Source organism: Cimex lectularius, unplaced genomic scaffold, assembly GCF_000648675.2.
Source record: "Cimex lectularius strain Harlan isolate CLEC.00 unplaced genomic scaffold, Clec_2.1 scaffold8, whole genome shotgun sequence".
Classification (NCBI taxonomy): domain Eukaryota; kingdom Metazoa; phylum Arthropoda; class Insecta; order Hemiptera; family Cimicidae; genus Cimex; species Cimex lectularius.
The window spans coordinates 231573-258729 of NW_019392656.1; the positions used below are offsets into that span (position 1 = coordinate 231573).

At 34.3% G+C, this 27157-nt stretch overlaps 2 protein-coding genes across 4 annotated transcripts; one reads left to right on the forward strand and one right to left on the reverse strand.

The window, feature by feature from the left end:
• Positions 1–9074: 9074 nt before the first annotated feature.
• On the reverse strand, positions 9075–18064 carry LOC106669722 (endoplasmic reticulum aminopeptidase 1-like). Of its 3 annotated transcripts, none has more exons than XM_014399391.2 (16): positions 17761–18064; positions 13836–14083; positions 13630–13788; positions 13277–13567; positions 13035–13218; positions 12804–12966; positions 12394–12475; positions 12078–12243; positions 11940–12008; positions 11700–11877; positions 11334–11638; positions 11075–11262; positions 10832–11017; positions 10628–10774; positions 10492–10561; positions 9075–9517 (listed from the first exon to the last, which is right to left on the reverse strand). In XM_014399391.2, the coding sequence occupies exons 1-16, from the start codon at positions 17923–17925 to the stop codon at positions 9107–9109; spliced, it is 3012 nt and encodes a 1003-aa protein (XP_014254877.1). In that variant the 5' UTR covers positions 17926–18064; the 3' UTR covers positions 9075–9106. The 3 variants fall into 3 exon arrangements, with proteins under 3 accessions (XP_014254877.1, XP_024080396.1, XP_014254878.1); XM_024224628.1 differs by having other exon boundaries at positions 11940–12020; XM_014399392.2 differs by lacking the exon at positions 11940–12008.
• A 7543-nt stretch (positions 18065–25607) lies between these two features.
• Positions 25608–26578, forward strand: LOC106669611 (kallikrein-7-like). The gene has a single exon (XM_014399193.1). The coding sequence runs from the start codon at positions 25650–25652 to the stop codon at positions 26502–26504; it is 855 nt and encodes a 284-aa protein (XP_014254679.1). The 5' UTR covers positions 25608–25649; the 3' UTR covers positions 26505–26578.
• The last annotated feature ends 579 nt before the right edge of the window (positions 26579–27157 follow it).

The window sequence follows — 27157 nt, forward strand, 5'->3', positions numbered from 1 at the left end:
ACCCAGAACCTATACTTGAGATAACAAAAAAAAGTATACAATCCTCTCGCTCAGAATGGGTAAAAAAAAAAGCAAATGCAGGAAGTACTAGTCACATGTTTATGTTACAACAACCCTCACCAAACTCACTGCCTCAGCTAGAGAGAGCTTAACTCAGAGGATTGATAGGACTATTTACCGGTCACTGCCGTCTGAGAGCACATTTACACAACATGGGCATATTCATATTTGAAGATTATGCAGAGAAGAGAAAGAAACAGCCTGATAAGGGTGGCTGTTTCTTTTTCCTCATTGCATAATTTATTAATGTGAAGTAACCGTTTAATGGAGACATTACCTGGGATATAAACGAAACACAATGAAAGGAATTATATCCACGGTAGTCATCTCTTAGGACTCCTTAAAAGAAAGATCGACTTGACAGGCTTAACTATACAGCTAGGAAAGTACAATAGGCCAGAAGGTTGCAGTACTTGGTGGATTTTTAAATTCACCTCCTGGTCTCCTTTTATCATCATCACATTTCCTGCATAATATGCACACTGGGGTTGCCATCTCTAATATCTTCTAACTGATGTACTTTTACACTAATATATTTGATGCATTGTCGTACATGTAGTCAGGCTGTTGTCAGCGGTGAGAGTTTTTTGTCTACTTTATTAGCACATAAACATTTATGATACCATTTTTTGTGTTTCTTCTGCTGCGGCCTTGGTCACGAATTTGTGACCAATATCTTATGAAATCCAGAGCTTGCTCATTGCATTCTAGCAGCATAGCTGTTACAAACGTACTTATGCAGTTTAGAGAGTTTCTTATGTCTGTTTTATTACCACATTAACATTTATGATACCATTTTTTTGTGTTTCTTCTGCTGCGGCCTTGGTCACGAATTTATGACCAACATCTTAGGACATCCAGGTCTTGCTCATTGCGTACTAATTGCATAGCAGTCACAGCCAACTTACGCAGTCTATGCTGCTTTTTTTTTTTTAAATAACCTCCAAATATTTCAATGTGGCTTCAGCAGCTTGACCATAAAAAATTGATCCACAATCCATAATCGCTCCAATGGTGGAATAATGTAACAACAATGAAACAATCTACGTTGAAAACCATCTTTTTCAACTGTTGTTTCGACAACGAAATATGAAAATTTGCTGTTGATGTGCCCAGGTGCCCGGGAACATAAACACCCCACATCCTTCTTTCATCATCATCATATCGGTTGATTTCTTTTTTAACCTAAGTTATGAAAATATTATGTAATATCTTTTGCAAGTTGAAAATACCAAAGATAAATCTAAAATGGTAGGCCAAAACATATCTCTCTTGAAAAAACTAAAAAATCCATTCTTTTTTAAACACCCTTGAATGTGAATTTTCATAGAAATATAAAAATAGTTTTTTTTGGAAGAATTCGTTGGGTGCTCTACTTAAAACTTCATAACACCTCTCAATTTTCTAATACAAATTTAACGTTATTACAACCGTTAGAAAGCATAATTCCTCTTTTTTCAGTTTCGATTTTATTTTAAAAAATTTATGATAGAGTGAGTATACAATTTCACTAGTTCAAAAGTGCTCATCAGACTGTACAACTTATTTACAAGTCCTTCTTCTGATTAAATATTAAGTCACTGTCTACAATCTGCGTTGAAATCCATCTGTTTCAACTATTGTTGCGATTTTATGGTGTGATTGTATGAGTGGACAAAATAAGTATGAAATCCACAAAATCTCCTCAAACGTTTTAGTAAATAGCTCCAACTTTATTTGGATCGAGAATTTATTTACGGTACAAAATTTAAGCTACTTCATGTAGCTTGTAGGGTTCTAAATCTCTGTAAAGTTTTCTGAAGATCAGTCGAATCCTGTAAAGTTACTACTATATTTGTGATTTTGAGGGGGGGGGGGGATCGTAGGCATTTAATAGACGAACAATTTGAAGAAAATGTTTTCACAAAAATTTGTATTCAATGCTTTCTTCGAGTGTAGAAAATAAATATTAATTTACAATTAATTAAGGTTTTTAGTTGAGATGAAAAAAAGTTAATGGCACGAGAGGGATTCGAACCCACGACCTTCGGCTAGATACGCCGCTGCTCTACCACTTGAGCTATCGTGACCTCGGTCCACTCGGACATCAACTCTCCATCTCAACCCCACCTTATGAGCTTTCCCTCCTTTCATCTCAACTAAAAACCTTAATTAATTGTAAAGTATTAATTGGTCAAGCGGACCACGAAAATAGTGAATTTAATAAATATTAATTTTGATTATTGTAAAAAAAATTGTATCTATTTTGGTTGGCCTACAAGAAATGGTTGGAAATAAGAAACATAATTATTTATTTTATATGAAAGGAAGTGACAAGGTCAAAAAAGAAAGATTACGCTTTCTAACGGTTTTGATATTATCCAAATTGGACTAAAAATGTCCCCAGTTGATCTAGTCGAAAAATGTATATTTTTATGTTTGCTACATAAGCTTACATTTAAATGCTGTAACGGGTGACAGACGATTTTTTCAAAAAAAATTTTTTTGTCTATTTGTTATATTTCTAATCTTACTGGCCGAGTATAGCGGCAGAGTCTATAATAAATAGGTTAATAAGTTATGATCATATTTGCTAGCAGTCCTGGGCTCGAATTCCAGCGTAGCCTATGGTTATTTGATTGCAAATAGTATGAAAAATGAATTGTGAATTGGTTCTTCTGTCCGTATTCGTGGACATTACGCTCTCCTATAAGATATTAGGCTACGGTTACAATGGATGCAAATTCTGACAAAATTTTGTTCTGAAGTAAGTCCGAAATCCTCGTCAGAACAAGATGGTTACATGTGCGCGTTTTCTGATAGTCAGTCGTTTCTGCTTCCCAGCAAAATGGACGAACTTAATAAGTTTTATTTTCTTGAAAGTCCGTTGATTAAGCTATTGTTAATAGGTGGTGGGAAAATAGAGCATGTTAACCACTTATTTTCCATAAGAGACGAGAAGGGAGACTTTCAAACTTATTGCAAGTCCCTAAAAAAACCTATATTAATCCGTGTACGTTTAGCGGTCATAATTTACCATATTAATTAAAATGAAAAAAAAAATGGCAAAAAGAGGGAAAATTCGAACGGTTGTAGGTTGAGATGAGTTGGTGTCCGAGGGGATCGAATACACGATAGGTCAAATGGTTAGAGCAGCGGCGTTTTGAACCGAAGTTAGTGGGTTCGAATCCCGCTCGTGACACTAATTTTTCACCTCAACCATAAACCTTAGATGAAAAGAATTATTCATTAGAATAATTTATATGCCTAATTATGACCACTAACCAAATATGGCTTATTGGTAGTGTTGATTTCTTCATTAACTTTCTCCCACTTTGGCCGAAAAATAACAATTGTGATATTTTTTGTCGTTCATGTCTCACAAACACCGATTCTCCAAACAAGATTAATCAGTTTATCTATATCCTTGGTGAAAGACCAAAAATATCTAACTTGAACATCAAAACGTACGACAAAATCAAACTTGTTTGTACGCTCGGATGGTTCTGACATGAACTTCGATGCAAAAGTAAACACTCATTGGAAAACAAGCATTTGATTGTTCAGACAAACTCGTCAGAATAAATTATCGTCAGAATTCGCATCCATAGTAACCGTGGCCTTACTCAACTTTTCCTGCATATTTTCCTATTCAAGAAAAAAAACATGCCAATCGATATAAGAAAACCTTGAAATACATGCACGACATTTGCAGGAAACAATATTTAAACAAATATGTAACACCCAGAGAATTATCGACCAGCGATGATTAACAATTGACGATGGGGAACATCATATCTAGTCCCAAATGAAGTAGTACCTTTTTTACCCAGCTTTCGCTTTTTTTAAGCCTTCCTCAGGGCTCTACAGAAGGATGACCATAATTGTTTTAATTGCAAAGGCTTACAATGAAACAAAAAATATGTAAGTTACATTTCAAAAGGTTTTTTAAATTCCTGGGGCCCATTGGCAAGGAAGTGCCTAATATTTTTTAGCCTAGTTCCTGCAAGAAAGTTAAAAATCGGTGATTCTCCCCTTGTTATCATTTTGACCTTATTACGACAGCATATTGAAATCAGATTTGATGTTTTAACATGATTAAAGACTCGAGTGAATATTATTTCATTACGCAAAATTGGACCTTGATAAACGTAATATATTTTTTAAATTCGATATTACCACTTCAGTTCAGAAAGTTAATCAAAATAAATCATTTCATAACAGTTGGTGTTTGCCCAATTTCGTATATCCATTAGTAATTCTATTGGTAAAATACAGGAAACTGTGAATCGGCCAGAATTTCAAGTTTTCCTTCTTCCTAATATATAACTTTCATTATTGTTTATCGACATACTAAATGTGCGTTAAATAAGATTAGATGGTCTGTTTTATATTCATTAAAAGACATTAAATATAGCTAAAGTTAAGTGCTGGTATTTTATACACTAGTTAAGTATAATTGTCCAATTGTGTTGATTTTTCATTACAAAATTATAATTATCAATTTGGCAGTTTTCTTAAAAAACAATATATCTCAAGTTTTCACAAACCGAAATCAATCTTTTGCCAATTTTGTGAAATTTTTTTGTATTCTTGTAGTTAACAAAATCAATAATAACAACATTAGTGATACATTTTTCGACGCACTATAGCAAAAAAAAATTGTACTATCTGCTGAAATGAATCTACTCTGGTACAATTTTCTAATTAAGAAGATTTTTTTTGCAAAGTGGATACCAATTATTTTACTGTAAAGGTCTGTAAATGAATTTTTCCAAACAAAAATCATTCTATATTTAACATATCTTTGAATCCATCGGAAATTATGTGATTATGGCAGCATTTGTTTTCTAAATCGGATTAATTTATTATTAATGTGTGGTGTTTAGTGATCGTTAGCCAATGATTATTTGGTGATCGTGAGATGTGGTCTGGTGTGACGTAGGTTTTAGAAAAACATTTTCTTTATCGTGCCAACGTTTCGATCTTTATTGAGATCATCTTCAGGGCTCAAAGTGTTTGTTTTCTGGTAGATGTGACATTCTTGTTTGTCGTGTTGAGAGTGCCCGGCACTCACACAGAACGGCCACCTCCTCACTACAGTATCACTATGCAAGTGATTAACTTCGAACATGGGCGAAATATGATATTTTTTCGAACAGGAAGTCACTAGATACGAGAACGAGGTTTTATTTATAGATATTATATGGCAAATTTGTGGGGTTTTGGTGCATATAATACTGCATATTCGAAGTTTAATTAATGCATAATATTATTAAATGCGGGCTCCACTCATAATTTTATTCTTTAAGAATTGCTGTTTAATTTGTATTTGCAGTATCAAACTTGCATTTTGGGCTAATAGGTGTGTATATTGCTTAAGATTTTTTTATTCCGGATGATTTGTAGAATTTGTGAACATTGAAAGGCAAAATTTAGAAAGATTAATACGCAATTGTGCGTACGTTATTTAGAATGGGCGAATGTGTTTAATCCGACGTCAATTGAAATTATTGTATTTTTTTTATACGCCCTTATTGCTGTAGATTAGGGCTGTAAAACTTGGTGAAAACACGTACGCAGCATACATTTCCGGTCTGTCACTTTAGCAAACCATTGAAAGGAAATGAGTTGAAACACTTTCGAAATATGACCACAATCGTCATTGATTGACAGGCGATTAGAACATAATTTGAATAATCAACAAAGCGTACTCGAATTGGAATCCACTTGGCAATGCTGGTATGTCGACAATTTCATTTACGGCTGATAATTGCTATCGGTCGTTCATTCAACTTTTTACATATTTAAAAAATACGTGTTTACATACCAAACTACTCCATTTACAAAATTCCTGAGAACACTGAATCGTCACTAATATTCCTGACGGGAAAAATCAAATTTTCTCTTCATCAAGATTCGAGTAATTATGGATCTTTTTTTTATTGTCATGCTGCTGAAACCACACTGAAATATTTAGAGGTTATTCAGAATAGAAACATTATAGAATGCGCAAGTACGTCTGTGACTGCTATGCAGTTAGAATGCAATGGGCAAGATCTGGATGTCGTAAGATATTGGTCACAAATTCGTTACCAAGGCCGCAGCAGAAGAACACACAAAACAATGGTATCATAAATGTTAATGTGCTAATAAAGTAGACATAAGAAACTATCTAGACTGCATAAGTACGTATGTAACAGCTGTGCTGTTAGAATGCAGTGAGCAAGCTATGGATGGCATAAGATATTGGTCGACAAATTCTTTACAAAGAACACACGCAAAAAAATGGTATCATAAATGTTAATGTGCTAATAAAGTAGACATAAGAAATTATCTAGACTGCATAAGTAAGTATGTAACTGCTATGCTGTTAGAATGCAATGAGCAAGCTATGGATGTCATAAGATATTGGTCGACAAATTCTTTACAAAGAACACACACAAAACGGTATCGTAACTGTACGAGTGCTAATTGATATTTATTTTCTACACTTGAAGAAAGCATTGAATACAAATTCTCTAGTTTTCGTGGTCCGCTTGACCAATTAATATCTTTAATTTAATTAAGGTTTTTATTTGAAATTTTAAAAAAATGGCGAAAGGAGGGAAAACTCAAAATGTGGGGTTGAGATGGGAAGTTGGTGTCCGAATGGATCGAAGTCACGATAGCTCAAGTGGTAGAGCAGCGGCGTATCTAGCCGAAGGTCGTGGGTTCGAATCCCGCTCGTGACACTGACTTTTTTATCTCAACTAAAAACCTTAATTAATTGAGTACAAATATTTTTGAAAAACATTTTCTTCAAATTGTTCTCCTGTTAATTGCCTACGATTTTTTTCCTCAAAATCACAAAAATAATGGTAACGTTGATAGGATTCGACTGAACTTCAGAAAACTTGACAGAGATTTAGAACCCTATAAGCTACATGCTAATAGCATAAATTTTGTATCTGTAAATAAATTTTCGATCCAAAGAAATTTGGAAATATATAATAAAACAGCTGACGAGTTTTTGTGGATTTCATAAGTATTTTACTCATAGCTTAAAATCGAAAGTATAGTTGAAAAAGATTGTTTTCAACGTAGATTGTTGCATTGTTGTTACATAATTCCACCATTGGAGCGATTATGGATTGTGGATCAATTTTTTTATGGTCAAGCTGCTAAAGCCACACTGAAATATTTAGAGTTATTCAGAATAAAAGCATCATAAGTTCGCCTGTGACTGCTATGCTGTTAGAATGCATTAAGCAAGTTCTGGACGTCATAATATGTTGGTCACAAATTCGTGACCAAGGCCGCAGCAGAAGAACACCCCAAAAAATAGTATCATAATGGTAATGTGCTAATAAAGTAGACATAAGAAACTCTCACCGCTGACAACAGCCTGCCTATATGTACGTCAATATATCCAATATATTAGTGTAAAAATACATCAGTTATAAGATATTAGAGATGGCAACCCCAGTGTAGTTAATGTTATTATGCAGGAAATCATAATGTCATGATGATGAAATGAGACTAGGTGGTGGGATTTATGTTCCCCTCGCACTGCTGCCTTCTGACTTATTGTGCTTTTCAAGTTCCTTAGTTCAGTCTGTCGATTCTATCCTTCTTTTAAGAAGTACGTTGTTACAATTCCGTTCCTTGGGTTTTCTTTGTATCCCAGTTTACATCTCCATTGAGCTGTTGCTTCACATCATTGAATATGCCCATGTTGTTTAGATGTTTCCTCAGATGCCAGTGACTAATAATAATCCTATCACCGAAAAAGTTATCAATTAGACAGTCTATAGTTGGACTCCGGTGACTGAATCGAAGAAAAGCCTTTAGACTAAGAATAGATTATACCAAGCTGAGTAACAGACCCTTGGGACAAAGTCCGCATATGTGTCAGGCGTAAAAGTTTAACTTTATTGAAAGGTTTCGTTCTTCCCATTTTCAGAGCGTGTAGGAATGCCACTCGATATGAGAATTGTGCATGAGCAGTCAGTTTTTTGGTCCCGTGTTTCGATTTTTGGAGGGATTATTGATATATCGTTTTGTGTTTCTTTGTGTGATGAGATTGAGTAGTGTGGTAGGTCTGATGGTGGCATATTGAATACACCATCGAGATTAGTCATATAGTGCGTGTAAGATTAATAGAGAAATAATGGATAACTCTACCACCCTACTTGAATTGAAAGCCCCTGAAGGCTAACTTCAGCAGTGGGTCGGATAGAACCGAGGTCTTCCCCTGACCGCCAAAACACCGGAGGTTGAGCTTATGGGTGAGTCATAACTCTGTATATATATATACATATATATATATTCATCAATTTATTTTCTTACCTGAAGCGTCTAACGAAAATTTGCAGTTGTATTTGAAATAATCATTTTCAAAAAGATTAAGATGATGTTAATAGAATCCAGTAGAGTATGCTTTAATGATTTATAAAAAAACAAGTTCAAACAACTTAATTCAACAATCAAACAATTTAATAATTATCATAGTAAGTTTAAATGGTGTTGGTATTACACTGTTTTTCATATTACAGAGTTATTGTTTTTATTATTTCATTACAATAAATAAATAATTACATCACTTGTCAAAATTTATAAATTATTGAACCTATAGACAAATAGATAATTGTTCAATTAATAATCTACGTTTTTTTATCTAGGAGTTAAAGTAATCAATCGTGTTGGAAATAATTATATTCAAATTGAAAAGATTTTATTGGAATAAAATGTCGTACATTAGTGATGAAAAAATAATAATGTCCAATAAAATTTAAAAAATAATATTAATCATTATTTATATTGCTTTTTATATTGTATAGTCAAATTTTCTCATTATGGCAATAAATACATTTTTTGATCGATTTTCCGAATTGATAAATGGTGTAGCTCGAAATTTCAACAATGAGCAACGTGTTAAATAAATACATAAAATATTGATCCTATATTTAAATTAGTGAATAAATTCGTTTTTATGAATGTTAGATTCGTTGAAATTTACAATCAGATTTCGTATTTGTTGGACGATTTTTTTCATTATTAAATAGTCAATGTTTTCCTGTCTCGATTAAGAGCACCAGCCGTCTTTTTTGAATGAGAAATACAAAACGCCACCTATGACGGCCAGGCCTATCAGAACCCCGAAGACAATGCCGACGATGCTCCCGGTCGAGAGTCCTTCCGAATTCATAGGTGCGGGGGTGGGCGCAGGTTCGATCGTGGGCGTGACCGAGCTGTTTGTCGTACTTGCCGTCGATCCGGTACCAGGAGTGCCGGTGGAAGACCCCGAAGAAGTAGTCGTCGGAAGGGTGGTCGGTAACTGGGTCGGAGGTGACGGTTGTGACACAAGGCCTTTTTGAATGTCGTACATGGTGCTTTCGATAAATTTCTGCTTGTTGTGTACCATAACCTGAGCCGAGTCGACTGCCTTCAAAACTTCTTTACTGGCCTTTTTGTGCTTTTCCGTGAATTTTTTCAACTGAAAAACATTATCAAAACATAAAATCACAAATGGCATCAACATCCCTAACCTGTAGATTAGGTCAATCTATTTTCTGGGTCTTTTTGTTTTCCTAATTAACTTCCGTTCATACGAGTTTCGGCTTCACACCATTTTTAGTGAAGAGTAACGTATATTGATAATAAAAAAAACTCTAATTACTAAGCTTATTGATGAGTATCATCAATTCAATGAGGTTCAATCCAATCGTTTGAAAATGTATTGTCGATTACAAGGAAAACATGGAACATGTGAAAATTGAAAATCCCAAAATCCCTTGCCCTTTCAACTTGAAATATAGTGGATTCTATCCCGTTTCTATCCAAGTTAGAGTATAATCCAAAATCTAGCTGACACAACTACATATTATGATTAAAGTATCAAACTCCAACCTGTGTCCATTATTTTTTAATTTTAAACTTTTGTAGTGATTGTCTCTCAGCATTATCTAGAAGTTTTTTAAAATTAATTATACTTTTCTTCTTAGGTCTTGGTTGAGATGAAAAAAATCGGTCTCTGGAACCACCAACATTCGGCTACTTCATAGTCGCCGAGAAGTGAATCCTGATTACGCGATATTTGAAAATATGACAAAAAGAGTAAAGATTCAAAAGGTGTAGATTGAGAGAGATTATTGTTGGTATCCAGGAGTCTCTCTCTCTCTCTCTCTCTCTCTCTCTCTCTCTCTCTCTCTCTCTCTCTCTCTTTTTGTGTGTGTTGATGTGTTTTAATAACTTTATTGTGTGTGACATGGACTAACTTGAATAACTCAATTTTTAATAATATCAAAATCAAAAAAAGTGATGGAAATAAAATCTATCATTAATCAATTAAACTGCGCAATTTTTTTTTTTATAAAATTGCTGTGGATCACATTAACAATGAAAGACGTTTTCTACAAATTCTTTTTTCTCGATTATATATTGTACAATACAAATAATTTTTATACGTACCAAATCAGCATGATATGTTGTAGAAAGATATGGCGCGATGTCCAATAACAATTCGGCTTTCTTCGCAGGCCTTCAACAAATTATGGTTTAGTGTTCTGTGTGATTCAATTATGTAATTTTTTACGTTGAAACTTACTTCAGTTTTGAAATGAGTTCGCATCTATCGAGCAGGAAGTACAGCGCTTGGTTGATGTGGGAGGCTTTGGTGTATAAGGTTTTGTATGCCAAGGAGACCTTTGACAGTGGAAACTCGTTTTTGTCAAGCAATACCGTTGTGAGATACCTAAAAACAGTTCGGAAATGCATTAAACGAATTAGAAAGAAAGGTTCATCCGGTTACTTTTTGATGGGCACACTGCTGTCGCCAATCGGGACGGGGCAGGCCAAGACGTCCAAGTGGTCGTCCAAAACCTCGTCTCTGAGATCTGGCGAAAAAAGCTGCTGATAAAACTTCAACCATTCGTCTTCTGTTACGGTTTCTCGCAAGCCGGCGCACAGCAAATTCGGCCTCATGTCATTTGAGAGTCTGCAAGTTAAAAAAAAAAAGTTTTCCAGCAAACTGAAAATTTATGAAGGATCGTACATTTGGAATGTATTGTTGTTGATCATCTTTTTGTAAAGTTCGACCGTGGCCGACCTGCACGGTTCATATCCAAAATAGCATAGTGCACTGACCACCTCCCTCCTCAACGAACTGTCTTCTTTATTTGCATCAAGTCCTGTAAGACCCAATTTATTGTAAATGCCCACTAAACGATTAACGACGTAAATCTGCAAAAAGCCCTCTAATTAATAACTCTCAATAGAAGGAAATACTAAGGATACTAAGGAAAGTAAACGACCTCAAAATCAGATTTTAAATTTATGAAGTCTGGGACTACAGATTTGTCTTTGGTGAAGTAAATCCAGGAATAGAGATCTTTGAATCCTTCTATAGCAACAACCCAAGGGGCAAGGGCCACTTCTTTGTCCAAGTAGGTGAGGAAATGCAGGACTGTCGTGTAATTGGCCTTTCCCACCTTTGCCAGCCAAAAAGCATCGCTGACAAGTTTTGCTCTCGTACTCGGTGTCAAACTGTTCACGTTATTAGTCAACGACATTCCCAAAGAGGTCCAAGTGTCGTCGTTGTAATTGCTCAGAAAGGGAGCTGAAAAAAAAGACCGGTTAACTTCTAGAATATATTTAAAGGTGGGAGGGGGGAGACAAACATTTCCCATCGACGTTTATGGCAACCCATTCGTCGTAGGGGATGGCCTCGTTGAACACTATTGAATCTGCATGACCGAGGAACCAAATCGGGCCAGGGCGGTTTGGATTGTAATGTGGTCTTTTTTGCGTGACGTAGGACACTGGGAATATCCAATTTGACGGTACGTTCTCCGACACCTATAACATTGAAAACATTTAATTAAATTTATTCTTAACCCTCGGCTACGGTTCACTCCTGCCTCGACCAAACTATTTTCCAAATCACTTCCTTCCTTTGGTTTTAGATACTTCATCCCTTCAGTCCGAACCTGCATAACAACCTTGTACCTTGGTACTTTTTGCTTCTTTTAATACAGATGTTTGAAATATTTCATTACCTGCGTTAATTTCACACTGTAATTTTCTCTAGTCATTGAAACCAGGGGCACATTCGTCTCAAAGATCCAAGAGTGCAAGAAACCGTCCATCGAAACTGGCAAGGACTTCAGGTGGGTTGTCAATGTCGTGAATAGATTGTATTCGGTTATTCCTAGTCCATATTTGCTGAAAAAATTCATGTAAACTTATTATTTCAATAACCTCTTAAAAGAATATTTCTTGAACATATTTGAGAATTAGCCTAGCACAGCATGTCGTAAATATTTACAAGCTGTGCTATAAAATGAAAAAATTAACTGTAAAAACCATTCTTACTAATTATCCATAAAATCCACAAACACAGATACTAAATCATTTTCTGTAATTAGCGATTCTAGCATGGAAAGAACAGAAGCTCCTAAAACAAAAAAATAATGGTTTTGTTTATTATATATTATTATAGTTTTTAAATGTTAATTAAAAAACCATCAGAGTTAAGAAGAATCGGAAATAAATACACTAAATTCCTTCGTCCAGCTTTCGAGGAATCCTTTTATCATGACTTTAAAGCTATAATTATACATGTATTTACAGTCCAGATAAAGGAAATTTAACCAAGAAAGATCTACGAATGAAATTAGAGTTTTTTTTCCAATTGCCCTCAATTATAGGTGTTTCTGATTTGAGAATCTTCGGTCCGTCTATATCCGCTTCTCTGAAGTCTTTAGGTGCAATTGTTCATTTACCTTTAACTTTTGACGATCCTGTGACATAATCTTCCAATTCTTCTGTGGTATTGAATGAATCTGATAAGGCGATGGGGCTGGTGGTTGAATTCATAGGATCTGTGAGCGTTTTAAGATGTACATCGAGTAGCATATACTCGTCCATATCACCCCAATTCAAGTTCTAACAAGCAAAAATTATTAAATTTATATTTTTTCTTTTATGGTTTTTTTCATGTTTCGACTACTTACATTATTAAACGCTAAAAATCTGAGGTAATATGACAAAGAACTTGAGAGCCAATTAGATTCCCATCTGAAAGGAGAGACGACGCTTCCGAAATATACCCGAAGAAAGGCTTCCAACACGGTCAAAGCTGCTTCACGTTTCATTTCTGTAGTCGATTGATAATTGTCGAACTGTACCAGATCTTTACTGCAAAAAAGACAGTCATGGAAATTTCAATGGCGAATCGTCATTGCATGTCACCAACCTCAACACGACGACACCGTATCCGGAGAAGAATTTTTCTTTGAAGTTTCTCACAACGAGCACGTCCAGTTTTTCCATCCCGGCCTTGTTCCACAGTTCACGAAGCAAAGGTGAATCGGCAATGTGAACTATCTCGTTAAAGAATTGCATTTTCGTAAACTGCGGGTACAAGTAAAAACCGACGTCGCCCCAGGGCAAGCTCGCATACTTTGTGAACTCTGTCTGTGATGTTAACAGAAAAAAACTGTGGGGCGGAATGTTGGGTGTCGATTTGAAGACGTAACGAGTCATCCTGGAACAAAAATTACATTTAACGAGTCCTGTACCTTGAAGGAAATTTTCAGATAAACGAACCCCTCAGGCGTACTAGTCGAACTCTCCAGCGGCATGTTGGAAACGACATAGTTGTTCGTAGTCATAAACACAAGAGAAAACTGCGCTTTTTTATCCGGGCTGTCGAAGCATGGGAAGACTCGCCGGGCGTAAAACGGATGGAAATTCGTCATGAAACTTCTAAGAGAGATATGATATGAAAAACATAAATTTCTTCGTTTACTTACTTTCCGTCGTCCAGACTGAATAAGCCGCGGCCATCATTTGACGCTTTACCAAAAAAAGAAATCTTCAGCTCGTAAAAGCTGCTTTTTTGCAAAGGGTGACCCAGCTGAAAAGTAACTGTGCGCAGTGTGGTATTCGTTGAAAATAGAGTAAGAAACTCTTCTTTTTCATTGTGGTCCTTCAGGTGAGCGTTGACGAGTTCGAGTCCATCATTGTTAAGGACTAGTTTGTTATCTCTTAGCGTAGCTGACTGAAAACATTATTTAAGAAATCAGAAAAATTTTATTAATTATTTAGGAACGATTCTTAACAATAAACATAACGCAACATAATAAATATTATGTTAACAATATCGAAATTATTTTGCCTCCGATCTACCAAGGGCAAGAAAGCCTTGTATTCTTGCGGCATGTTGAGAAATTCTTGTCGTCCAAAATCAAAATTTCCACTCGCATTTTGCTTTCAGACGCAAAATTTCTGAACAAATTTGGTTACGAGTCCGCCTGTCTGTGGTCAATTCAACCGGCAATCCGAAACCATAAAACCAATTCCTATGAAATTTTCAGAGATCGTGCGGGTTGGTTTGTATGACATGCACATGGGCAAACGTAAAAACGCGTGCACAGCTAGAACTCCAAAACCATTTTTCGGATTCTTATGAAATTTTCAGGGATTATATACAGTGCTTTCTAGATGATCCCCTCTGAATTTTATAACAATCGTATTGATGATCCCTACGAGTTTTATTCCAAACGGATTAACATATTAACGGTCTTGCTTGTGCACAAAATGTAAGGAGCTTACTTCTCACCCTGGCTGATAGACCGCTGCTCAAGCGTGTCCTTTGAATTTTTAGCAGACCAATAGTACGTGTTTAATTGTGATAATATCATGTAAAACACAAGGGGGAGGTTCGTGTGCCATTAAATATCCTTTCGTGTGTGCCCAATTCTAAGCATTGCGAGTACTCCTCTTTTCTTGAGGATGGTGGTGTTATTATGTGATGCCAACTCAATTTCTCCTGGATTATTTTCCGGATTATGGATTATTTTAACAATTCATGTTGCTATTTTTCTTATTTTTCTTTCAAACAAAAAAATCGTCGTACAATTCCTAATTTATTTTGTGACCCTCTCTGTGGCTATTTTCGTTGGAAATTTGTTGGATTGTACATCTGATAGGTGGGATTCTCCTCTCATTTTGAAAACGATATGTATTGAGTCACATACTTATTCAACAAATATAATTTGTAATTAGTCCAATACATATGTTATCTAAGAGTATCTGATGCTTTATTACCTTTTTTTAATAAGATTTCTCATTGTTTCAAAACCTGAATGGAATTTCCATTGATAAGGCAAGAATTCTTCTGTGAAATGAAAGAATCGTTTTGAAATATGTTATCTCTTCGTGGTCTGATATCTTCAAATTTCATTAGAGTACAATTAGTTTGTTTTTTCTGCACTTACAGAAAAACGCTATATTTCTACTATAAAATTGTGCAATGTGTTACGTTTAAATCAATATTTAAGTCTGAAAACGTCTAATAAAGTTCATTTCAGAGGGGGATTACGATTTTCTCTTTCAATGCATATTTTTTTAGACTTTTAATGTTATAAAAAAAGCACCTATGATTACTTAGTTCAGCTCTTACCTTTACCTAATCTTTACTTTCTGTACTATAATTAATCAAAACAAATAAACACAAATTTAAAGCCACTAAAACAAACTTCGTGGTGACAAAAATTTAAATATAACCGTAAGTCCTTTTTCAAAGCAAAAGGTTATTTTTATTTCCACACGATTATCAACAGTGTTCTTTAACCAAATTTTTTTTAATCATTATTTTCTTTATATTAATTATTATATTAACTGAATAAAAGCATTAACAACAATTATGGATTATATTTAGAGTCTGGGTTAATTAAGCTTGTGTGACTTGGCTCTTTACATAGAGCGTGTAAGCATGGCGCTTAATTTAAGAATGTTTCTTGGGCACAGTAGAGAGTTTCTGGGTTCCCTGTTTGCTTCTGGAGGACGAGGGTTTTTTTATGTATATAGCTCTGTTTTGTGTATGTATTTATTAGTGTGAGGGCCTGATGGTGGTCGAAACTATTTATAAAAGTACCCCATCGACCTTAATTTAGGTTAGATTAATAATATTGTGTGTGGCTCGATGACTAATGAGTGCAATGTACATTAATGAATGTATTTATTTGTGAGACTGAATTGTAAAAGTTAGTTTTAGGCTTGATTATAGTTTGCACGCTTTGGGGCTGAACTGACCTCGCTGTCGAAAGCTACTTTGGAACTGTGAAGCGACGATGGGCATATGAGTTAAGGGAGATACGAGCGACCCCATCGGGGAATGACAACCCTTCGGGGTGAAAGTCCAATGTGGGTTAATTATATAATATAGTATGCCTCAAGGGAGCATTCTAAGCCTACTATTATTTCTGCTGTTGGTTAATGACCGCCCCCAACATTAATGCCTCTGATACAACTTCGCTGAGGACTCGTGGTTCTACTGAAATATTTGATAGAGTCAATCAAGCAAATTGTTTTGCCACGGACATGCTTGACCTGAATCATTCTAAATTATTGTGTGTAATCTTTAGAAGGACAAGTACTCGTAGCATTCAAATTAAATATAACATGAGGTTTTTCACACTTCACTACAGCCTTCGTTTTGTCTGTCACATAACCCTCTTGCCGGGTAAACTGACTGCTGCGTGATTTGGACTTGAAAATACACCAGTCTCAACTGTTAACAGACCTGTTTTGCCGTTATTTTGTCTCATAAGGATTAGCTCTGAACAAAGCGATGGGACTATTTCATATGGTATTCTTAGTTTAAAAGAGAGCTGTGAAAATGCCTGGAATACAAAGTCGGCTATTTCTTAAAGTTTAAACAGATCAATGCAATTAGTTCATTACAATTGCTGCAGTGCACTAAATACTGGCTGCAACCACAAATTTAAGTTTAAAACTCTTATCCCACGTATGTGTGTAGCACCACACTACTCGTTCTGAACAATCCAGTTTATACTCAATGTTTGAACGAATTTAATAAAATTAAAATAAAAATTCCATAGCTTGCTTCTTGAGTTAGAGCTGTATCATAATAATTATAATGTAACATAATTAAAGTATTATGAACCTTAGAACTTACGATAAATTTTACTTTGATGGCATAAAAAAAGATATCGATGAGGAATATCATCAAGTCTTATTTTTAAAAAATATGGATAGTTATTGGTAGATCAGGTTGGGTGTTATGTCCCAAAACAAATTTCATATCATAAATTATAAAATTCGTTAAATAAAATCGTACCATAAAAAATTAGTTTAAAATGTAATTTGTATGTGAAAAAGCGAAAAATACTTCTTGACATATTTATATATAGCACACATATAAATCATTGATAAAATGTTTTTACTTTGTGTTGTAATCCAAATACGGATTAAGGGGAAGAGGATGGGCTTAAGAATGATAAAAGTAAAAATTTGACGAATTTATCTATACTCGACCGTCTTAGGAATTTAAACGTTCCTCTTATGCGTATGGCATTTTTCTACGGTTCAAATCGCCGTAAATACGTGTGAATTTTGATCATGGTGGATTCCACTTGGATTAGTAATGCTTTATTTGGCATACTTAATCGGCCTCTTGACACCCACTCAAAACGAAGGGCGATGCGTAAGAAATCACCACACCCAAAATTTGGCCGATTAGAAAAAGATCAAAAATGTCCGAATTTTTTCCAATTTCTAACATATATAACAAATTATGATAATTTAAAATTGTATTTTTTAAAATTTCTCCTGCAAGAAGACTTTTCGCCAATTTAAAATTTACTTTATTTACTTTGAAATTTGTTTGGAAAAAAGTCTTGTATTTTAAGGAAAAGATTAATATTTACTTACCGAAGTATTAAAGCCGATGGTAACGACTCCTGTGAAGGACCCGTTATTTTCTAACGCTAACTCAACAGAGTAGTATTTTGGGCTAACCTGTTCGCTCAGGGGTTCAATGGGGTAAGAAACACATGCGGCCAAAAGGGCCAGAAAATGTAATAAAACGAGCAACATCGGTCTGAAAAAATAGCACGCTAATTTGTCTGACAACTGAGACTTAAATCGAATTTTTAAAATTTACAACATTCTACTTCGCCGTTTTACTTCTACTACTCTTTGGCCTGGGTCTGGCAGGTGAACTAATCTAATCAATTTTTATCCTTTATCTCAAAATTATTGATTCTTCATTATCTTTACTCTCCCCACTAATAACAACTTCACATTTTTTTCATCTAAATTGGTGTTAATAATGTAGAAGGAGCGTGGTCTGTCTATTAATAACTTCAATATTCGTCCCATTACAGTCATTTTTCCTTTCGGTAAAACCGTCCTTCTTAAATATACATCTCAGACATTTTTTTATAATTTATTATGGATAATAATTTGTCTTACGCAGTTTTATGCAATGTATATTTGTAATTAGCGACTGCTTCGCTCAGCGATGATGTTGGGGAGCGTGGGAGGATGTTGATAATTCTACACTTCCGGGGCAAAACTGGATAAGACAAAAAGCCCAATTTTAAAAGATTGCGATTTTTAAATTTAGCCTTTGGTACAAATTATTTTTACCTTTTTTTGAATTGTTTAACCTTATATCCCAAACGGGGTAGATCCCAATATACAACAGTTACACATATAAAAAAAAAAATACAGGGTGTCCTTTTTAGATGGCCCGGTTGAATTTCTGTTGAACCAATGACGTTATAAAAAAAAGTGTTTAATATTTTTTAGTCTAGTTTCAAATTTTTACCTTTTTTTGGAGAAAATATATATAAATATATGGAGAAATACCGAGGGGTTAAATGCCCCCCCCCCCCATTTATCTGGATCGTACGTATGGATCGTACCCCATCCCTAAAAGATCCGGGACTTGGTCGGCTCACGTGTCCTGCATAAACCTCTTGGACCTGTTCACAAACCCATGATTTTGGACCATTTAATCTCGGGGAGTGATTTGGTGATGTCCTCTCCTTCAAAAGTTTCAAATCTAGACCTTGCGTACCTATCACACTCTGCGAGGTAGTGCTTGCCGTTTCTTCTTTTATTTCGCAAAAACGGCAAAAAGGATCTGGTAGAATACCCATTACACAGAGGTGTCTTCTCAGTGGGCAGTGGTCTGATACTTATCAGCCTCCTGATTTCCTTCCTTGAGTTAAAGAATGACCATTTCGATTCTGCTGGTTTGATATCCTTAACAGTTCGAGTGCTGTGTCCGGGGGATAGATTCCATTCCTTAAGGAATTGTTTCATACCGCAGTTTTTAATACTCTCTTTCGCTGTGCTCATAGAGTGAGGTAATACCGGTTGTGGCCCGACAAACGCAGTATTAAAGCCTTCTTTGGCCAGGCTATCCACCTCTTCATTACCATAGTGTCCTTTATGTGCTGGTATCCGAATAAGGGTCACCTTATTCTCAAACCTGGAAGTGATTCTATTGATAAGATCTACAGTTTCCTCCACCAGTCTAGATGTTGACAAATCTTTTTGTTAGGGTGTCTTTTTTAGATAGGCGGGCCGAATTTCTCATGAACAGATAACATAATCGAAAAACCAAAAAATACGTATTTAATATTTTTAGTCTAGTTTTAATTTTTTACCTTTTTTAATTATTCGTTGTGAGATCTTCATACCTGTACAACTTTGAAATTGTAAATAAAAACGTACAATTTTTAGCCACTGTTTTAAAGGATTTCTTACACTGAATACGCAATCGATTTTAAATTGATCACAGAATAACAGTTATGGGCTATGGCACAGAATGTGAAAAGAAATATTTTATTTTCGTTTTTATTATTAAGTATTTTCATTTGCGGTTTTGACGCTTGTAGTCTGCTGGCAGTGGTTAATATTGTTTTTGTTAATAAAAGGTTACTTATTTTGAAAATGGTACTCTACATGTTTCGAAAATCAAGAACAACAAACAGGAATAAAGAGTTGTTCGAAACATGTATAGTACCTTTTTTTTAAATCCAGCCGGTTATTTACGAAAAACGGTACCCATAGCTACCAGACCAATCAAAATCATCCCATCAAATTCATAAGTATTTTTCATTAATATGTACAGCACTTTCATTGAATTTGAAGCGTAATTGCTCGTCATGCAGTCGAGTTGTACCCCAGAAATTTCCCAATCGCTCCCGGGTGAACCACAAATCGCCTGTTCGTGGTGCCCACAATATGCACAAATTAAAACTATTAGTGATATGCACGAACTTCAAGAAAATTTAACTCATTTTAGACTGTGGTGTGCTGATAATAGCTTAAAAATAAATGTAAATAAATTGTCATTTATTAGTTTCTCTCGCTCAAAAATCTCTACCCCCAACATCCTATCAATTAAATAACCTGGGGCATTAGAAAAGTCCTCAACCATTACTGATCTAGCTATAAACTTTAAAGATCTCTTATCCTTTCCATTCATAATAAAGCTATTAGTCAAGTAGGTTTAACACTCAAAAATTCTCTGGAAAAAGTTCCACATAAATTCTTCATGTATATCTTGTAAATTGCAATTTTAAAATAGATTATGTGTCAATGTGTGCCCTTTGCAATTTAGAAACACTAGCTTTTAGGAGAGATAAACGTAACGTTATTTCCTTACACAAATTTTTACAGAATCTTTCTTCTTTCAGAATTGGAATAAAACGGGGAGTCGAAATGAGAAGTTTGTGGCATGGGCGATCGAAGTCACGGTAGCTCAAGTGGTAGAGCAGGGGCGTATTTAGCCGAAAGTCGTCGGCTCGAATCCCGCGTGTGACACAATTTTTCATTTCGAGAAAATTTTGTATAATTAATTTAGAATCTTTCTTCATTCATTCACAAACAGTTACACTTATCATAATCCAATAGACAGAATTCAAAGAATATCTAATACATTGCCTGGTGAGTTCGATATTTTTCATACTTCTATGAATATTTTAAAACGTTTAAAACGTCATTAAAATGTTTATAATATTGTTAATCTCATTTATTCATTTTTGTCCATTATACTATTGTTCAATTATTATTTGTATTTAACTTCTGTTCATGTTGAACGGTACAGTCACTGGGTGAAAAATGCTTAAGCCGTTAATTATTGTAAATAAATTATAATGTCGGTGCCGGTTGAAATTAGGTGGTTGATAGTGCAATGTCATAATCATGGAAAATTGTTACGTAAAATTGAAAAAATTGTTCGTAAATATCAAGTCGACTGTACAAACAATCGTCCAGAATTACAAAACTGATGTCAGTTTGGAAAGCAAGCGCCGATCACCAGGCAGCCAAAGAAATTGGAGAGATATTGAAGACATATTAAACAGTCTATTATTGCCCCTGCGTTAGCTAGAGATCTTCAAAGGGATTATGACATTCTTCTCTTCTATTCTACATTCCAATTATTTTTATGCTATTTCATTTACATTTTTATTTGCATATTCATTTTGACACGGATTTTGCCAAGTTTTGTAGTTTTGTTGTTGTTCAATGGGGCCCAAAGCCCCAGAATAAAACTATTTTCTTCTTCTTCTTAAAAGGATAAAGGAACTCTTAAGTATGTAATACACAAATCTTCATTAGGCAGGTTTAGTTATCTGGTCTGCAATTCTATTTCCAGTGGTCTCGACGAGCACCCTGTGACCCATGAGGTTTTGTGGCCTTGTTCACTTCGCCTAATTTCATTTCTTCTATCAGAGGTAGATGTATGGTATTTTACAGATCAACAAGGGGTCCACGGTAACTTTAAAGATCGAGGCAATTTTTATTCTGGTGGCGTTTCTCGACTGCTCATCCATCTATTCGAGTGAGTTATTTTAGAGTTCTGGATTTGCACTTTCTACTGAATACCAAAATGTTCGTTCTACAAGTTTCCCATCTTTTGTGCCGTCAGTAAAAATTTTCAAGTCGAACTGCCCGTCTAAGGTTGATTTGGAGAGTACAAATCCGGTTTTAAACTTGTTGGGACTATCTACCTTCTAAGCCCTGAAATAGTTTTGGTTTATGTATCTGAACCAGATCCTGCTGTTGAAGACAATTGGCAGTACACTTGTAATTGTGATTGCATTGTAAGAGATTGTTTGGTATCCTTTAATAACCTCAAAATATGCTACTTTCTTTCTATTTTTCTTCATTTTCATAGCAGAGTGCCAAACCAACAATACATAAAGTAGTCTAAACACCAATTCGCTGTGATTTTTAGCACGTATAGACACACATTAACGTACTGACAGATGATCACATCTTAACTTTTGATCGGGGATAACGCCGATGTTCTGCGTGCGTGCTTGTGTGTGTGTGTGTGTGTGTGTGTGTGTGTGTGTGTGTGTGTGTGTGTGTGTGTGTGTGTGTGTGTGTGTGTGTTTTATAGCGTAACCTACGTGTTCTAATTGTCGCCTTTGTTAATAAATTTTCTCCTTTTATTATGGATGTTTAAACTTTCCTCAACTTTATTTGAATTTGTAAGTCACGTTAAAGGAAAAATTTGTATTTTTTCCTTTCATGTCATCCCCTAAACCGTTGCGGCCACGTCATTTGTATGTACGATTGTGTTAGTCATGCACATGACATAAGGCAAATTTATAGTCTCAATACTTCATACAGTCCATTATGTCATACAAATAAAACTAACTTTTTTCTAATTAGAGATGTTTTTATAATATTATATTTGAAAACTAGGTTTTTTGTTAATGTTTATTGTCCGTGTTGCGAATAGCAGGCCGATACCAGCAATAAAATTTGTAAATATTGACCTCAGAACTGATTACTCACCTATTGCAGCATTGGTATGAGTCACACGGCGACTTGCTAAAATTTGACACTGGTGAACTACTGATTAATTTGACAATGTTCCGCAGACCAAACTATAAATTAGATAGTTTTATACCCTTTTTAACGTGTCATCAGGAATTTTGTAAGTACAAGTGTTAAACTCATCCATTTGATGACAATTGATGAGACGTAAATATTATAATAAAAACACTACAACAAAAAACATCCAAATACAATAGAGAATACTCAATTAATTATACACAATTTTTTTCACAATGAAAAATTTGTGTCACAGGCGGGAGTCGAACCCACGACTTTTGGCTAAATACGCCGCTGCTCTACCACCACTACCGTGACTTCGATCGCCCATGCCACAAACTTCTCATTTCGACTACCCGATTTTATTCTAATTGTGGGTTCGAATCCCGCCTGTGACACAAATTTTTCATTTAAAAAAAAATTGTGTATAATTAATTGAGTATTTATATATTTAATAGAAGCTGATAAAATTTAGTAACAAGAGAGAATATTAACCTTGTTTTCCCAGTACGGAAATATGTTTATTTGTATCACTTGAATTAATTAGTTCTGTTCCAATGTCAATTAATTCTAAATATTGGCAAAACAGTACAAAATGAAGATTTTTGCTGTTTTATTTTATTCGACCAATGTTTCATGATATTAGATTTCAGGCTCATTGGAATGTTAAAAGAATTCGTGTTCAGATACCAATTGTTATTTTTAACATCCTCTTCTTATTCCATTTATCCTGTCCAACCAGAAGTTCCAACTATACACAGTTAAGCGAGAAGTACATATTTTTATTTTTAAAAACCTTAGCTTGAAAATTAGTGTGTTATTATTGATTGTCAAATCAATTTTGTTGAGACCCATAGCCTAGCTTATAAAACAAAGGAGATCTGAGGATCATGGTTTAAATAGTTCAATTCTCCACCACTTACCACTTAAGCGAGTTGCTCTTTCTTTTCCATCCTCAGGAGAACCTTTATGAAGGAAAACACTGTATAATCCTTAACTTTGTACCACTTGTTCAGTCACTTTCATTCAAGCATTAAATCTAATCATAGTTTTTCAACAGAGTAACAATAGACGTTCATGCCACTATTGAAAAAAGATTATGTACTGTTTTAGTATTGCTTGATTTTTTCAAATGCATTTGTATCAATCAACTATTACCTATTATTAACCAAGCTTCGCCAAAAATTTAATTTGATCTATACAACTTGTAAATTTTTTGTTTCATATCTGAGTAGCCGTTCACAAGATAATTGCAAACTCCAAAAGATCTAACACTGGCTTTATTATTTCTGGAGCTCTGCAGGGATCCATGTTAGGTCCTATTTTATTTTCCATGTACTTCAATGATATCTGTTCTATTATTATTACTAACTAGCTATTACTACCCTTTCATTCTGACTATATGCAGATGACTACAGTTATATGCCTCTGTCAGCAGGCATTAAGCATTAAAAATAATTTCTTAAATATTAATTCAACTAAAAGACAAGCAATTGTTGTCTATCACAAAAAAATCAATACCACTGATTTATGTAAGATTATTATCCAAAATATGGCAATTTCTTTTCTTCAATTCTGTAAAGAATCTTGGAATGATTGTTCCTCATAAATTGACGGTGACAAGCTTCAGGCTCTAAACATTTTCCCCTTCATTGCATTAACTGCACAAAATAGATACTTTTTTGACTGGATTGTCATAAGCAATCAATAAAGGATCCTGTGCAATAACACCCGGAGGATATCCCATTGATTGTCACCAAATGACCCTGCCCAATGACACGAAAACCCAATATTCACCAACAAAAAGATGTGATTTGTGTTTAGTGCAGTATGGCAGGCATCGTGCACTACAAATTCCCACCAGAACATCACAGGAGAAATCGGCTCAAGCAACGGATATCTCTTACCATAGCCCATGATTTTAAGCTGACATCTCACTCTCCTATCACACGACACATATTCATGTACTAATGGAAATAACTAGTTTGATAGTCTGTGGGGTACTCTACATTCTACCAGTCTATCAAATACATTCATACCAACAAAATACATAAAAGTATCTTTATGATCACGTTGTGCTTTAATATTTTAATATGTTGTCTAATTATTGCTGGAAATTGTTTAAACTATTAATTTATTTCATTCTAAATAAAGCATTGCTTATTGTTATTATTACCGATAATTTAGGTGCTAGTTTTTGTAAAGAAAATAAAAAGTTTTCTTACATAAACACTATGTATAGGTCTCTCCTACGAAGGACTTATTTTCTTTTTGAGTCAATGTTTACATACTACTCAGTTTCTTGAAACAAAAATTACGTTAGAGTATAAAACCAGGTTTTTTCACGATATTATGGGAGTATATATTACATATTCTGTAATACTTGAAAAACAAGATAAAGATGTCCTTGTCTATTTTTTCTTTTTTAAAATTACAAATGATTATTTGTGAAGGATCAAAAGATCAGTTTCTTATAGGCCTACCTACCAAGTTTGACTATTTATTGCGTATGATAAAGCTATAAACGCATGTGGTATTTACGTTATCCAAACTAAATTACTGGCATCTGGAAAGTTTTGAAGCCATTTACAATGGAAGAGCAAACAGTTATTATCCAGCAGTATTGATATGAATTATTGTTTGCTTACATTCAAAGAGTATAATTTAGGACAAAACTACATACAAAAAAATATATGCTACGTTAATTGATAAACTTACAATGATTAAATATATAGTCATTTTTAAAATTGAATAATTTATTTGAAAACTAACTGCAGTACAAAAATTAAAAAAAATTATTTTAATTATTTATGATAACACTACACTTTGAAGTTGCTTATTTATTGAGTTATTTAAGCAATCCTATTACGGTTTTTTTTTTTTTATTGATAAAGAAAAAATGTTGAGCCATATGGTAGGGAAACATTAAATTTATTGATATTCAAAATTCTAAAATGTGGTTCTTCGTATTTATGATACCTACAATCAGTGTACTGGCTGGTGAGGGTGAGAAAATAGTTGGAGGGCGAGCTGCATCACAGGGAGAGTTTCCTTTTGCAATTTGCTTGTATGGCAAAATACGCTGTGGAGGTACATTAGTAACTACTACAAAAGTGCTGACTGCATGCCATTGTTTCACAAGGGTACCAGGTTTTAACATTCAATGGATCAATGCAATTGGTGGGACAGTGAAACTTGTTAATGATGCTAAAGGAAGGCAAGAAAAAAGATTAAGTTCATATCAAACACATGAAGATTGCCATCAACAAAAGTCTACCGATGTCTACGCTAATGATATAGCTCTTGTAATAGTGGAAGAAGCATTTGTACTTTCTGATTCATTGAAAATAGCTACATTGCCCTCTTATGATGATAAAGAATTCAGGAAAATGTGGCAAAATATAGTGTCCTCAAAAAAAAGTTGTTACACAATGGGTTGGGGAAGGATTGATGAAGCAGAAACACAGCTAGGAGATATATTGAAAGTTCTTGAAGTGAAACCATGGACAGATAAAGAATGCAGTGCTATGACGAACGCAGGAGAAGATATGACTCACAGGGGAGAAGTATGTGCTTCTCCAATCACTGCAGGCGACCGTACAGCTAGTGGTGACTCTGGCAATGCGCTTTTTTGTGATGGTCATGTGTTTGGTTTGGTTAAAGGTGATTTTACTCTCGATACCAAACATGCATTGACATTTCAGCTATATTGGCCTTACATTAAATACTTTGGTCTTTCAAATGCATCATTATATGCAGCTCCATGTTCTATAATTCTCATATTCATTTCTGCCCAGCTTTTTACATAACAATACCACCAAAGTATTTGGTTTTAGTTTTTCGATTGAAAAATATATGACAAAAATTAATTTTTAAGGTTTAATCATGTGATAATTTTTTAATGGTACATTCTTTCTAAACTCAGTTAATTATATATTTTTTTAAATTAAATACAACCTTATGATAGGTTTAAAATGCAAACTTCAGACAAAGCAAAGTAGTATTTTAAGAATTCTAATCACATTGAATTTTAATCATTAAAATGAAAAGAAAAATTAAAGAATTGGTTTATACCAATTTAAGTATACATTTCAATGATAATTAAGTTATGGAAGTAGCAAAGCACTATTACTTTCTACTTGTATTATAAAAAAATAATGGTAAAATTGAAGAAAAAACACAAAGTAAACTAAATCTACAAATATATGTGCCATTACAAACTGAGAAGTGCTTAAAAAATGAAATATAGATCAATCTAATGACCAAGAATAAAAAAATAAATATATAAACTATGCATCATATTTTATATATTTGTTATTTTTTATTCTTGGTCGTTAGATTGATCTATAATTATGAAAAATAATGAAATGAATTATAGATTAATCTAACGACCAATCAGACGCATATCAAACCATGAATACATATATGAATGAAATATATATATATATATATATATATATAT

What these genes read in the sequence shown, in the direction of transcription:
- LOC106669722 (XM_024224628.1), bottom strand. Translation starts at nt 17,925, where the DNA reads ATGTTGCTCGTTTTATTACATTTTCTGGCCCTTTTGGCCGCATGTGTT. An exon ending in AACAACAATACATTCCAAAT is followed by an intron (nt 11,018 to 11,074) that starts GTACGATCCTTC and finishes TTTAACTTGCAG; the next exon opens with ACTCTCAAATGACATGAGGC. An exon ending in AGCAGTGTGCCCATCAAAAA is followed by an intron (nt 10,775 to 10,831) that starts GTAACCGGATGA and finishes AACTGTTTTTAG; the next exon opens with GTATCTCACAACGGTATTGC.
- LOC106669611 (XM_014399193.1), top strand. Translation starts at nt 25,650, where the DNA reads ATGTGGTTCTTCGTATTTATGATACCTACAATCAGTGTACTGGCTGGT.